Below are 15813 nucleotides of genomic sequence, written 5' to 3'. Positions count from 1 at the left end.
CCACTTTCTATAAGTAGAAGTAGATAATAAGTGGATCCGTCCTACTGAGATGAATCAATTCTAAGGTGTTTCACTTTGTCTGCTATCTCTAACATTAGTTGTTCCATAGAATTCAACTAGAAAGCTTGCACATTCTTGAACTTTCTATACCAACAATAAATGATTTTGTGTAGTAGTCTGACCATCGATAAGCTTTCTGTAAACTCGCACAGCATTCTGGGGTAAGCCACAGCTGGTCGTGTATGACATATTGCTTAGACACTAATCGATAAGTGCCTGTGGGTGTTTCGTTTCTCTCATCCAGTGCTCTACATATCTGACAACAACATTGATCACTTTATGGTTCCACCAAACGCGAACAATGCTTCAGAGACACCTAGAAGTGGACATTTACAACCTATTCGCAAGTATCTCTAACTTTCAAGTAGATAACTGGCATCGAAAGTGAAGAGAATAATATAATTGAAGGGTACACAAAAGTTTACTGATTAAATAACTGATGCAAGTTGCCTCAATTTTACTTATTTGACGACTAAGTCACTGTACAGTTTTTCATACATAAAATGTATAGTAAGCTGGAATTTTCCAAGTTTTTTGTGTGCTTTCCTAATTCGATTACTTATTCGACCTTGAGTATATGGTCTTGATATTTACAAAGTATCAGATATACGAGAATTTCATGCACCTCATACTTACCATATCATTTGGGTATATTGGAGTTGTAGGTTCTGGTAATGTGTAAACAAATCTTTCAATTTTTCCACTAGCTTCAAGGTATATGTTTTTGGATGACAAATATTCGTCCATATTATTGCTAGCTTCAACACTACGATACAGGCCGATTGATATTGTTCCGGTACTTGCCAACTGAGCATGAAATAATTGACTGAAAGTCAGAGTTTTCTGTACAAATAGAAAAGAAATACGTGCAATATCTCATATTGCAAATTTAGTGGCGAATTTCGGTATATTTGGCAGTTCGTATAACATATCCTAGGAAGCATTAGAATTTCGCCTCATAGGAGGTCAGTACTGAGGTCAAAGGTTATAAATAAGGATTTAACCCCTTTATTAGTAGTATGAATAGTGTGATTGACTTTTATTCAGTGTATGTCACTATATAAAGCTATACTTAAGTAAACAGTTTACTATTGTTTCTGTGTAATATTTTGATAAAATGCAAGTGATCTTCACGACATAATTCACAAACATGGCCACAGTTCTCAAACGACCTAAATAAGATAGTGGGACTTTGTACGTATTGTTCTCATTGTTGGTTCGTCACGTTCAATAGTAATTCTTGTGCCAAAATATTTTTATTGGTAGAATCGGTTTTTACATCACTTATGTTCTCTGTAGACTAAAAAAACAAACACTAGATTGAGGTTGTTTAGACGTCAAACTAATCATTTTACTGTCTTGTATACTGGGAAAGCTAACTCATTTCTCACCTCTTAATGTGCTATAACAATATATTCACATTTATTACCTGGGAAGCTAAATGATGAAGTTCTTTATCCAATTCCATTAGGGGTATTAAACGAAGTTGGGATAGCCGAACAGCGATCGCTTCACCTGTAAATTAAGTAAAATTCTGAAGTTCATTACATTAATTACTAGATATAGGAAATAAAATAAAGATTCTTCCGGTAAAATTTAAAATTATCCGTAACTTAGAAAATCGCCCATTATGTAGCTCAAATATATCCTTTGTCTAGCGCCTAGTAACTTACCCAATAAGTAAATAGACTACTACGTTTGTTAGAAAGGTGTAATTATATATTTCAGGAAATTAGTTGTATTTGTTGGCAGTTTAATATTCTCATACTATAAATAGTATTCATACAGTACTTCAAGATTAGTAAGTGCTATTCCTTTCAATTTATTCGAAACCTGGCTATTGATCAATATATATATATATATATATATATATATATATATATATATATATATTGAGACATAGTTTTGATTTACTTTTGGTGCTTAATAAATCCCCATCTATCATTGTCTTCATCCTTGCATGAAATCATTTTATTATCATATTCAGTCAGAACAACTGGAGAAAGCAGGAAGTTGGGAAATTCCTCTATCACTGACAAAGTAGAGTTTTCACTTAAGAAATGGGAGAGAAAATTTGAAGTCTAGCAACATGAGTTGACTGAGATATTTAAAATGTAGTTTTCTAGTTTTTGGTTTGTAATATCTTGGTAAAAGTAAGTGCGATCTCAGAATCTTTCTCTAAGTTTGACTTTGAACTGAGATTTGATGTAAGTCTCATCCAAATGTTTCTTCCGTTATGACACTGTTGTACTGATATCAGTAAAGCGGTTGTATATTGGTTATAATGTTCGACTTCCAGACACTAAGTCCTAGATTCGAGGTTCGCTTCACCTACTTCGGTTCGGGCGAATGGCTAGTATTATTGGCCTTGACACCAAAAATATCAGGGAAATGAGTTAACTTATTTTTTATTGTTTGCGCATTAACGGTGGCTGTTTGGAATCATAATCAAAATTAATAACTTTTAGAAATCATTCCAGTTCCTTACGATGGCATTGACACAAATGACATTGTTTAAATTCCTAGTCTTTTAACCAGAAAAATGGACTTAATGTGATTCATAGATATTCCCCATCTACTGGTTTACAACTACTTAGTTCCGTAACCTTAACTGGATCACCACGAAAGATCAGTAATGTTTTGAAGGTAATTATGATCGTTTCTTAGTAGTCCACTAGTATTCTCAACTTTCAATGATCGCACTTTACAGGTATAAGTGGACTGTAGACTTACCTTTTGATAGACAGAAAGGTGTTTTATTTATGCTACAGGTGACCCAGGTAGTACCTGTTACCTCAATACAGTGGTCAGCCTCACCTATGGTGAGGACCTATTCGAGCTTATATTGGCTAGAACACTTACTTGTTGAGGTCCTACTGTGCTAAACAGGTTTGCTGGAGGTTAATAGGATCTAAAGCAGCAAACGTAAGGTCTGAGGGTGAGGCCATTCTCTCGACTGTACTGGGGTGTCGAAGTAAAGTGTCATAGCAACTCTCTTACAATCGATTTCGATTATTGTTAAATTTCGTTAAGTCCTTTATTGACTCACTTAACAGGCAATGTTATTCCAGCAGTAACAATTCGCATATTTCTTTGTACTATTTTGATTACTACCATATCTGTATAAACGTGTACGCTTGATCACATGACAGACTCCAGCTAAAATGTTGATTGCTTAAATATCTCTCGATGAATCATTCTCTTCTCCATGTATATATGTTCTTGAATCCTATTATTAACCTTGCCTAGGTGCGCCTTATTCGATCTGACTATATATTCGCCTCTGTATTTCCTCGCATACACACATTCGTCTCTCTGCTTCAGATTCGCTCGATGTGCTTATAACTTTGTCTGTGCTATTCGCTAATAAACTGTAGTTGCCGCTTACTGATTTCAAACACCGTTGGGATTTACATAGTAACAGTTATCAAGGTGATTGATTAACTAGCCATTAAAGTGTTTCCTATGGATAATCAGCTCCAAGGGTGCTGCTTTCTTCAAAACAAAGGGGGATTAAGAAATCCTAGCCTCAAAATACCACACCTCACTTTGCCCGAAGGAATTTTGTTCCTAGAGATCTGGCTAGTGCAGAACTAATGCCTCTGAAAGTACTTAAGGAAAGATCGTACGTTACCACTCTCAAGCAGCTATAACTTGAACTATAGAGTCACGAAACCATCACTACTAATCTAATTTCCTTTTTAAGAAGAAATATCTTTTTACGATTAGGTCAACTGGGAAGTGACACTATAACACCTTTGTATGAATTCGAGATTCTAAATTGGTGTATTTCTTTGGACAATCAATTTGCCGTTTTTCTAAAGATTTCATGCTACATCCAGTAGCCAGTAACGTTAAAGGTGAGCTGTTTAGACATCAAACAATTCTTTGAAGTTTTACTATCAGATAATCTCCATCATTGGCTTTATTGACAAACAATAATCAACTGCATGGTTTTACGATTTATACTGCCTATCGCTTATCAATAAATGTTTTAAGACATTACTCAAATCCGTTCATCAACCATGAAGGTTTTGGTATCTCAAACAACCAGTACAAGTTAAAATACGAGTCAGAAAGATTTATTTCAACAATTTAACTCACCTGTTTCAGTTTTATAGCTTAAAAAACTTTTTACATTTATTTGTTCATGATCTGATGTTATATAATTAGAATCTGTCTTCTCTTTCAAGAGTTCTGCATCATTAAATATATCATAGATTATATTCTTATTACCTTCTACATAACAGTCACTTGATTCACGTGATCTTAATTGTTCATCAAACTGGAATATATTTCCATTTAAACTATTCTGCTTTGAAAACACTTTATTGTGTTCATTATTCAATAAATCCGAGATAGAACCAGTAGTTGACAAAGTGTTTTGTACTTCTCTGGAATATGGCTGATTAATTTCGTTTTTATCATCAACTTGACTTGGTATATTACCAGTTAGATAATCTGGAAATGTTAAAGTACTGACTGGTTGTCCTCTTAAGCCTGGAAAGAAACCACTGTCAATAGCAAATACCTTTTCTACTTCATGACCTGGTCCACCGCCTAAAATTGTCTCAATAAATGTTATTACAGTTGGATCGAATAGTACCTGAAAATCAAGTGTAATGCAACAACAGTCTGTAGGATAAGTAAGAAATAGGTAGGATTAACCATTGCTTTTCTCATACCATTTGTGTTTAATTAAACGATATGGTATTAAAATATTCAAAACCATAGATATAACAGTATCCAGTTCGTAGTTTCAGTAAACCATATTGTATTTCAATAACTTTTACTGCGTAATGCAGTCTCTAAAATTGAAGGATATTTTCAGTTTGCTGCTATTTGATCTACCTTCTAAGCACTGCTGGGCAATGTTTGGACCATTGAGTGAGCCTGAGTTTGAAAATTATCTCATCCTTTCTCGTACGAATCCATTCTTGAATCATAACTGAAAGAACTGTTTACGGTTGTACCTTTCCGCTTCCCCATTATTATTATTACTATTATTATTACTCTTCCATACAGTAATCTGTGGTCGTTATTGTTCTTTTTTCTTCTCTCTTATACGCACATTACATTCTTTTTCTCTTCCCATTCTCATTATATATATATATATATATATATATATATATATATGTAATAGTAACCGGCTACCATGGGACTGCATCTCCTTACGATGCTCCACTGCCTTGTGGATCAGATCTTTAGGTAGAAGGCTCCAGGTGTGGTCCCCTAAGAAAACCACCTGCTTCGGTTTGGGCACCCGAGCAGTATCACAGCCCTCACACAAATCAAATAAGATTTGTGTGGCGCATATGTATCTGGTGCCCCTTCGTACCAATATTTATGTGTGCCCCGGCTGCATATAAAAAGTGCTGGAAGCCAGTATCATGCTGGCTGTGCAAAGCATGTTGTTCTACAAAGTCTCTGCTGATTTTAGAGGCGACTGAGCTGCTGAACGTAGCTAGAAAATTGCCTTCAGATAAACAGGTAGTAGTAGATGAGCAGAGCTTCGCTTTCGAGGTTTGCAAAAACTTAGGCCGGTAGATTTCATGAAATCTGAGGTGTTTTTACTTTATATTAAGTGTGATATGGTATGGCCACCCTATTTCGCACATGCTTACTCTGTGATATCACCGAATTATATTGAATAACTAAAATATAACACACAGAATACGAAATGATACTTCTGTTACCTGTAAAAGTATGTTGATCAGTGAAGTGAACTTTTTTTCTCTATCCAATAATATACTACTAGTATTATTTAGTTAAGTTAACATTTTATTGTAAATCAGTTATTCAAATTTCCAGAGAAAGCTTTTAGTAACGATCATTTTAGAGAACTATGTAGTAATTAACAAATTTATACCCGCCAAGACATGAATTAAAATAGTAATTAAAATAACTATGATCTTTTCTCATTGAACATTAAAAGTAAGTTTTGATGGAGTTTTGTTCTCTGAAGTTTGTTCTGATGATATCGTTCAGAAGAACGAAGAAAGCTCCACGACCAAACCATCCAGCTCAGAGAATAAAACTCCATCAAAATCATCCAACTGAGCTACAAATGTTCTCTAGCACCTCGAAGTAGATTTTAGACTCTCGACTATAAGTTTAACTAACAAAAACTCAGTCCAGTGAAGATTTTTATTAGCTTCGGAGAAACTTATGGAATTTCTAATAAATGTTTAATAAAATGAATTTTTACTTACGTTAGATGAAAGACTATGCAAGACGTTAGATTCGAAAATATTTCCTGAGGCAATTAATGGATTGAAGTAAGTAGTTCCATATTTCGATTTAGTTGATAGAAGGCTTGCATTGGTTACATCATCTAGAATTGAAAGTATTGTGTGATGTAGGCTTCTGCAAAGGATGAATTATTTCAGAAAAAAAAATTCGAATCCTCGATATATTCAGAAATAGTATTTACTACTTAGTGTGTTGGTTATTTCCAATATAAATATTTACATTAACTAAATTTATTGATAAATTATACCTTTATTACAATTTTTGTCACAAGATTACACTTTTAGAAATTATTTTCAGGTAACATTTAATGATCTGGGTTTTGATAAAATTGTGAGGAAACAGTAAAGTACGTAAGATACTGATAAGCAGAAATATGTTTTAGAAAACGTTGCAAATAAACAAACACATTGAATCTCCAATAAATGTTTATTTTTGAACTGTTTTGCCTAAACCAACATTGTATGTAGAACAACAATACTAGGGAGTTGGTTTCGAGATTAAGAAGTTTAAAATGTCATGAATTGTACATTACAAGTATTTCAAATATTTGAATAGATTCTTTAAAGTATCAAATTTACATTGAGGTACAAAAATCTAAGCCAATGTAACAATGTTGGAATCAAGCCAGAACAACAATTGAGGCAAAATAATATGAATTCATTATATTTTGTGGTTTCTCATCAGTTGCTAACAACCATTTGTGTATAGAAAGGTAACATTGAGGTATGATATAATATGAAACAAATGACATTGATGAAGGAAAGAATTAGAATGACAAACGTTATATATATATATATGCAAGAACAGGTTAGAGGTCATTTGGAAGTGGAGTTCAAAAACATAAGGGTTGGGTGATGTATTAATTAAATGAGGTCCGGAGACAAATAAGATAGACTTTGTGGTAATTTTAGTTGTGAGAGATTTACATAAGGTTACTCGAATGAGAAATTGATAAGATGGGTTACGTAATAGTTGAACAGGATTCGAAGAGTTTACATAAGTTAGGAGAATTAAACGAATGAAAACGTATGAGTGAAGAGATGGTTTTGGTGTACAGAAAATAAGAACTAGTTAAGGGAAGGCTGTATAGCAAAATAGATTCTAATGAAATAGTGGTAAAGACAAACATAATTTACTAAGGTAGTAATAAGTTTACTATGGTCTCTTTCTAAATACATAAATCAGATTTGAATTTTTTTATTTATTGCTATCGCTTCAACGAACCGGAGAGACGTTGCGTTTTTTGTCTGTTAATAATTTCAAAGGTTTGTGGAATGTCAGTGGTATGCTCACTGTCAAGTAAATGCCGAACTATTACACTATTTAGAGCCGTTACGCCTCTTAGTAATGAATTCATATTAATATGCCTCAATTGTTGTTTTGGCTTTATTAAAATTCATAAGGGTAATAATGTTTATTTACACTTCAGAAACAATTTTGAAATAGAGAAAATGCATGAACAGTTTCTTTCACATCATCCATAAATAAAGTTTAAGAAGATTTTTGGTGAAGTAATAAGTAGTTTTATATAGTTGAGATCATGAGTCAATTGAAGCTAGACCACCATGGGAAACCTCGAAGCACTGGATGGCCGTTTCGTCCTATTGTGAGACTCCTCAGCAGTGCGCATCCACGGACCCAGGGCCTATCAGTCTCGCGCGCGAACGCTTAACCACCAGACCACTGAGTCGGGTTCGAATCTCGCGAGGCAGGTTCGTGGATGTGCACTGCTGAGGAGTCCCACAATAGGACCAAACGGCCATCAAGTGCTTCGAGGTTTCCCATGGTGGTCTAGCTTCAACTGACTCATGATCTCAACTATATAAAATTACTAAAAATCTCCACAAAACTCCCTTCTGAAGTAATAAATGTTGTAAAAGAACTATATATTACTTTGTTATATGTAATCTAACGCCATCAGTTCATCTCATTTTCTTTTGTTACAAATTTATAATTTTGTTTTCATTTCATTTGAATAAGAAGTTGTCTTGTGTTACTTTTGTTCTCTGTATTTTTAACTCATTATTTTATTGTTATACTTAGATGCGAATCTAACCTTTAATACATTAAAGCGCATCATTTATTTGTTACATCTGATTATTCATTGTGAATTTCGAACTGTTGTTAGGTGGTTGATATGATCCTGTGAAATAAAATTTATCCATTGTAGGATCGATAAACGTATTACCTTGTTCTCCATACAGCTGTCGCATACCGAAATCTAACAATTTCGTTGAAAGTTTTAGAAAAATATAGCCATATATATTCACTGGAAACTTAATCAGTTGTAGCAATACATTATCATAAACTTACAAAGCTCAGTCACAAGCATAGGATGATTTTGTTCAGTCGTATTTAAATGATCTAAAAGTAATCAATAGAGAATAAAATTAGCCAGCAAGGATAAACATGAAAATTCACTATTGAACAGTATACTTAGATGAATGGCAGCTACTGACAAAAATCACTGTTTTTAACTATGTCCTATTTCAGTAACATAAATTGTAAATGAGAGATTTCTTAGTTTGACATAGCGTGAAATCAAAGTAAAGCATTATCATATAAGATATAAGACAATGTATTACGACATTAAATTATCGCACCAATGAATTGAGAGCAATTTTAAAAGTTTTGAAGCTGAAAGCTAACAAATAATAAACTAAAGTCATTTTATGACGAGGAATCTGACCGAAAGAGGCTTTGATTACAGCTTGACAATGCATTCGATACAACAATGAGATTCAGAATATATATGTTGATAAAAAATCATCAAGTAACATTGGAAATATAATGTCAAGCTGTGGTAAGTAAATCTGTTCAACTTATTACATATCATAAAGTAATCATTCATTTGTATATAACTAGTACCTTGCTGTAGTTCTTAACTATAACCGAAATGAAGTGATGGAATTTGATATTATAATCCGTAACCTAAGTAACTCAACATTTCTATTCAGTTTACCTAATTTTGAATAGCTAGAAACCATTTATTGGAAGATTAACTCCACGGTTTTGTATTAACCGGTATTTAAAACCCGCAGTAAATTCTTTCACTTTGAATTACGTGGTTTTAAATAGAAGAAACTTTGTAGCTTTTTAAAAAATATCCACAACTTATAGCAATTGTGCCAATCAATAAGTATGAAAACTCAATTTTAAAAGTTCTCAATAGACTATTTGTATTAAAAAAAACTTGTATATTACTTAGAATATGTAAAGCTAAAACTTGAGAAAAAAAGGTTCACATACTTGTTTTATGGGTATCAGCTAACAATTGACGAATATTCAAAGTGCATAAGATACTTTCTTTATCTATCATTAATGATGGCTTTCCAGAAATATCAAATGAGCATGAGAGTACAACACAAGTTGAACATCTTTCAACACCGGCAGCTCGAAGATTTGCTCTGTTTAATGGTGATCCCTAAATTGTGCAATAAAATTAATTAAAGGATAAGAATAATAAGGTTTTGTAAATTTTTGAATAGATATGTTAATAACAGGTTTTCTGGGTACAAAAATAATGAATCATATTTTACAGTTATAAAGAATAAAGCTACTTTGGCATAGATAGCAGACACATTGTATTTGGTGATTAAGGATAATGTTATACTAGTTTTCCTTAGCTCTTTGAAACATAAGAAGATATAATTTGGTAACTCGATGTTTCCATTATTCACCCTGATTTGAGTGGTACTACTTCACAGTATGTTATTATTTTCTAAAGAAACGATTTTATAAATCCTATCCAGTTCACCAAACAAATTACAACATAGAAATATAAATATACTAGTTTTGATAAATATGGTTTATCAGGTAGTAAGAATATGGCATAAATCATCCTAATTATTACATATTTAAAAATAAAACGATCAAAACTTCACTTCTGATAGCTATTAACTGCATATATCACAACTGGCAACTTGAAATGGTAATCTGCAGCATAATATGATCAACATTATAGGCTCCACAAAAAGTAATTTTTCAATAAGATTACAAGAAGAGTTAACATCAGTGTACGTCCATTGCTATTTGTGGTACTTTTTAGAACTGTGGACTGAAGCTTTGATATTGTAAGCTCAAGCCACATATCCTAAATGATACTTTTTTATCAGAAAAATCGAAGCATTGATGTTTTTTGTGAAATTTTTATCTAGATAAATCAATTTGGTCTCATTGGGTAAGGAGACCCCTGAAGGCTTATCAATAATACTGAGATTATTCATTAAGAATTCCCCATATCTTTGTGTGTTTACAGCAGATATCTTCCAGATTATACCAGATTTTCATGTAGATTGCAATTCTTCTCTAAAGACGAACATCTTACCCTATGCGAGATAGTATACCATGTACGAATCCGTAAAAGGGAAATTATTGGTTGTTTAATTTAGCAAGGAAAAAGTTGTTATTACTAGATGCTCGTCGATCTTAATCACATTAACAAATGATAAATACGTGTTTGCCTTTAATAAAAGATAAGTAGAGACGAATATAGTGCTTAATGTTGAATCGCTATCTAATACTGAAGCCGAAGAATATTAAATATTGGTAATAAACCCTACATAGAATATTATCCAAATTTATATACGATGATGTCTTGACAAAGTTAAATAGAAACTTTCTTCTTATACTTTAATAAAACTGACGGTATAACCAGATTAAATTGACAGATGTGTGCAATATCGAAAAGACATTCATAGAAAGATCAATGAAAACTAGAGTATATTAATTCCTTATTAATTTAATGATTGAAAAATACTCAGTATTGTGTAATACAACAGTTATCAATGTCTTGTTGGCTCTGGATATTTGTACTCTGTTAATTGGTATTTACCAATAATGAAAGCTGTCTGTGAATAAACCAGACCACTAGATTTTTATTATGACTAATTTACAGTAGTCATATGACATTCTGAAAAAAATTATCAAAGACTGATATTTTGTGGATAAACTGACTTACTGAAAAGACATAGATATTTGGGAGATTTTTCAGCGATCGCCATTCATTTTCAATAACTTTGGCTTCACACAAAATAATGATTGGTTTCAATTCTTCGACCGGTATCGAAGTTGATCTGAGTGGAAGTACAAAACTAGCTAAACCTGTTTTTATTCCTTTAGGTTGTTTCATGATGCATACAATGATATGATTTCCAAACTGACAGCGAATCATTTCTTTCATCGTCTGGAAAGGTAAATAAATTCCTTAGTTATTTACTAATTTAAACTTATCAAGACTGGGAAGACAGAGAATTGTCTGATTTCAAAAAGTATAAAGCTATAATCCCAGTATGTGGCTATTCTTTGCAGTATTTACTTTTAATGATTAAGAATTCCTAACAAGAACAATAGATGTCGAAAAATTTCTTACTTCTGATGACACCGAGTTAAAAAGATTTATCAAGTGACCGAGATCTGTTTTTCCGATTGAACGGGCTTGCCAAAAATGTAACATTTTTCTACTATGATTAGATCAAATACCGTTGAGGTGTGTGGTAACGCATAACTATAAACAAATAACAAACGAGAAGGTAGTTCCAGCAATAATTTTCAGAGATGTACGTACTGGGTGAGTAAAAAGTTGTTTGTAATTTATATGCATGAACCATTATACGACTTTATATCAGTTTTCTAACTACATAGAATTGAATAAAATGTAATTCAACAAAAGTAGACCATAAAGCTCAATAACTGCAGTGAATGTATAACCTGATTAACCTTCAAGTTTCGTGGCTTATTTGTTAGATGATTGCATCTGTAACGTAGAAGCAAGCAGTTCCTCCGAAGATTAGTCGCTGTTCTTTTGGTACTCAGAAGATTGTATTTTAACGAGAATAGTTTTTGATTAGGTTGATTAAAGCTCATGTAGAGTTAAAATTAACTGCCAACTTGGTAAGACTTTCATCCAGTGAAGTTTATGTCTATAAACACTAACATAATTTACAATCACCTTAACAAGCTAAAAAAGAAGTAGTAACTAATGTACATATTTGTAAACATTTGGTTTGAAGCATTGTTTAGTGAATATAAACACACAATAATGACAGTATCTTGAAGAAACTGGTACAGAAAATATTGAGAAAATTGTATAAAACAATCAGATAAGAGAAACAATTGGATTTATTTTACTCACCAAACATATGTTTGAAAACTTTCTCTCAGTTACCCAATAAAATAAACCGATACTATCACATTGCAAATCGATTACATTCAGTTTTTGTAGTTGCGCTAAATCAATTACTGTACTATCAGGATACGGATAACGATAATAAGAATTTATCGAAAAACTACTTGCACATGTGGGAACTTTTGGTAATATTTTGGAGGTCCTAAAGTGTAATTTTTGTTATCCATAAAAGTAGAAAGTAAATCAATAAAACAAGTGATTTAACTTTAAAATTGAAATTCGGTTATGGTACTTTAGAAATCTTTTTAAATTGTAATTTAGAACAATAGAACATTTACAAGATGAGATTTTCTAGAATTTTTAATCCAATAATCTAGAACTGTTTTGATAGACAATACTTGATAGCTTAAACGAAGAATGAGTACATTAAATCTTTGATATTTTTCAAACCTGTGGTGGTTGAAGCTTCTGATTCAGGTCCTAGTTTATTTAGTTAATAAATTGTTCGAGTCGATTTCACGATTTTTGATGATAATAGAGTATACCAGTGTACTTAACCTTGACTTTCTGTTATTGTTTTATCCTCCTATTGTATGACAATGATTACCGCTAACGAATACACTGGTGCTAACACACTTCTCGTTTTCACTTAATCAGCTACCACATTAATAAATCTCTAATATGATTGCTATAAACTTTTATTGATCACATTGGTATCCTCATTACTTGATTATTCCTGATATACACTATATATATATATATACATCGTATTTTGAATTATTGATTACTAATTATAATTGTGGATTACGTGACCAAAAAAACGAACGCGTTTCCAACCGATAATTAAAGTAACGTTCAACATTCTTATCTATGTATTGATACTTTTGTATATTATTAATTGTCTTAACACGTTTTGATAATACTTTATCGCTCTCTCTGTATTAACAATGTTACTCGGCCACAACTTTTAGTGAACGTGGAAGAGGATATAGATCATTTGATCTTTCCATAAATTATTATGAAAAATGGTTTCGAATGAGCGTATAATAGTACAAGTAACTCTAAAACAGTTTATTGGACATAAGTATTTGACTCCGTAGGCTGATAAAGAAAAGTGTTATATCTGACACTCCAACATTTTGAAAAAAACTGAGGAACAAATCAGATTTCTGGTAATGAAATTCTGATGATGATATTCTACACGAAATGGTAATACTATGATCAACTTTATCATTATGCTATCTTTACACCAAGAATTTCATCACACCTGCTGGAAAAGCTCATTTGAGATTTCATAACTTTCGTTCAGAATCCACAGAAGTTTAGCTTACGAACCCGATTACCAAGTGTAATACTGCTTAGTTGATAGCTGTGGTAAATTTTAATTATTTTATAATTTGATGTTATTACAGATCACCTACTGCTATTAGTTTGTAAGGTTTATCCACATCTTTTATAAAACATGTACTTTCGATAGCTCTAACCTATGTTACTCAACACAGCACTTGCGTAAGTAATTGCTCTTAAGTGAACCCTTGCTGGACTAGGTCATCTAAATCGGTTGGTAATACAAGAATAATTGACTATCATTTTAAACATCCCTTATTATAGACGGTATCCTATGAAAAATGCTTAATGGCTTAAGGCATACAAGATTATAAATGAATTGAGTTCGATTAGGCTAGTTACAGGAAGAACTGAATTTTTTGAGAATGTTTTATCCTTTAGGATGGATGACCTCATTTAACATTGGTGTTTTCAATGACTCTTAGAATGGATTTATTTGGGACATGTTTCATACTCTGTACAGTTCAGACAAGTTAGCTGGACGAAAAGTTGGAATTATTTAAATTTCAATCGCTGAGGCTATTCCAAATATAATTTTTCACATATAATGAATTCTCTATACTCGGCGCCCAATTTTTGTCAAACTATTCGTTCTAATCTTGACGAATATTCGTATAAGTCTATCCTGCATAACGTATATCGATGTGGAAATCTATTTAAATGACACTGTGGGTAACGACAGCTAGAGATCTTTATTTCGCCAATGAGAAGATATTTCTGGTGGAATATATAAATTCAATGAGTGTTTATTTGATGAAGCGAATATTTTTAAAGTTAAAACAAGGACTGTAGAGAAGATGATATACTGTTTAAGATATTGAAAGTTTTCATCTAGTTAACATGGAGGGTTATACAAATTAAGGAGAATATGTTCTGAAATTAGCTCAAAAAGTAACAGTCTATAACAAGTATAGTGGTATGCAATAACCAAACTTTACCATTTTCTAAGCAATTTTAATGATCTTTTAGAAGATCTAGTTTTTAGACGTTTTATTGGATGTTTTCTAGTTATTTATAAGTATATACTGTATTTAATGAATTCTTAATATACCTGTAAAATATAATGAAAATGTTTATAATCAGAAGGGGTTTTGTGGAGATTTCCTTATTTTCATAGTTAAAATCAAATTGTTACAGTCAAAATATTACCTTGGGTAAAATTATTTTGCTTCCTCGACAATGTATATTAATTTCAAGCCAGTCAAAATTAAGGTTGAATAACTTATGAAAAATGCAATGTATTTGTATTTGTTATTTCCTAAGGCTCCTCGAGAGTAAAAGCATATCACACTTCTCAGTATTCAACTTTAAATTCTTTATCTTTGGGATTAATATATTAGTTCTAACTCAATCTACTGAATAATAAAAACGGTAATGTAATCATAACTTTTCATATGACGAAATATAGATTGTCGTCATCATAGAGCAATTATGTAGGTATGGAAGCTAAAGATCCACAATAACAACAATGTTCTTTGATTTACAGTTACTATCAGTCTGTTATTAAATATTGATACGTTCCTGGAGGTATCAATTTGAGATTAAATTCTTTCTAGATGAAATATAAAGAATTCATTGATAAAAGTAAACTTATATAATTCAAAATTATTATAGGAATCACATAAAATATTCTTTCTTAAATAATATTTCAGTATAAAATGTTTACTTACCTCATATTGCAGTAAGTTACAATTGGTTGTCGAAGAAAGCTAAAACACATTTGAATTGTTTTAATAAAACTTGTTGCAACTGGGGAAAGTGTCTTTGACTGTTCGCATATATTATCTACAAAGTAGGTTTAATTTACAGTCAGATCCATTATTATCTTGTTAGAACACTTCGAATAGATATCTATTGTTTTAAAACTTGTGGAAAATTATTCCAAACAGTTTTTGTACGATTATGAAACTCATTGAAAAGAATTCCTTCACTGCACTAAACTATTTAAAATACCAGCATAACCCATTATAGGAACAAACAAATTGTTAGAAGCTAAGTGGTTCTTTTGTAGACGTTAGCTTTGCATG

General features: G+C 31.9%; 1 protein-coding gene across 1 annotated transcript; it reads right to left on the bottom strand.

Moving 5' to 3' along the window:
* Window positions 1-60: 60 nt before the first annotated feature.
* Window positions 61-11494, bottom strand: Smp_126580 (putative calcium-activated potassium channel alpha subunit; the record flags this gene model as incomplete). Its single annotated transcript, XM_018794440.1, has 8 exons — window positions 61-144; window positions 697-903; window positions 1490-1575; window positions 4165-4666; window positions 6273-6394; window positions 8626-8676; window positions 9562-9736; window positions 11273-11494. The coding sequence occupies 8 exons, from the start codon at window positions 11492-11494 to the stop codon at window positions 61-63; spliced, it is 1449 nt and encodes a 482-aa protein (XP_018648853.1).
* Between the last annotated feature and the right edge of the window lie 4319 nt (window positions 11495-15813).

The sequence above is a fragment of the Schistosoma mansoni genome, chromosome 1 (genome assembly GCF_000237925.1).
Source record: "Schistosoma mansoni strain Puerto Rico chromosome 1, complete genome".
Classification (NCBI taxonomy): domain Eukaryota; kingdom Metazoa; phylum Platyhelminthes; class Trematoda; order Strigeidida; family Schistosomatidae; genus Schistosoma; species Schistosoma mansoni.
The sequence above is the reverse complement of the archived record's forward strand: the minus strand, read 5'-3'. Positions and strand labels throughout refer to the sequence as shown.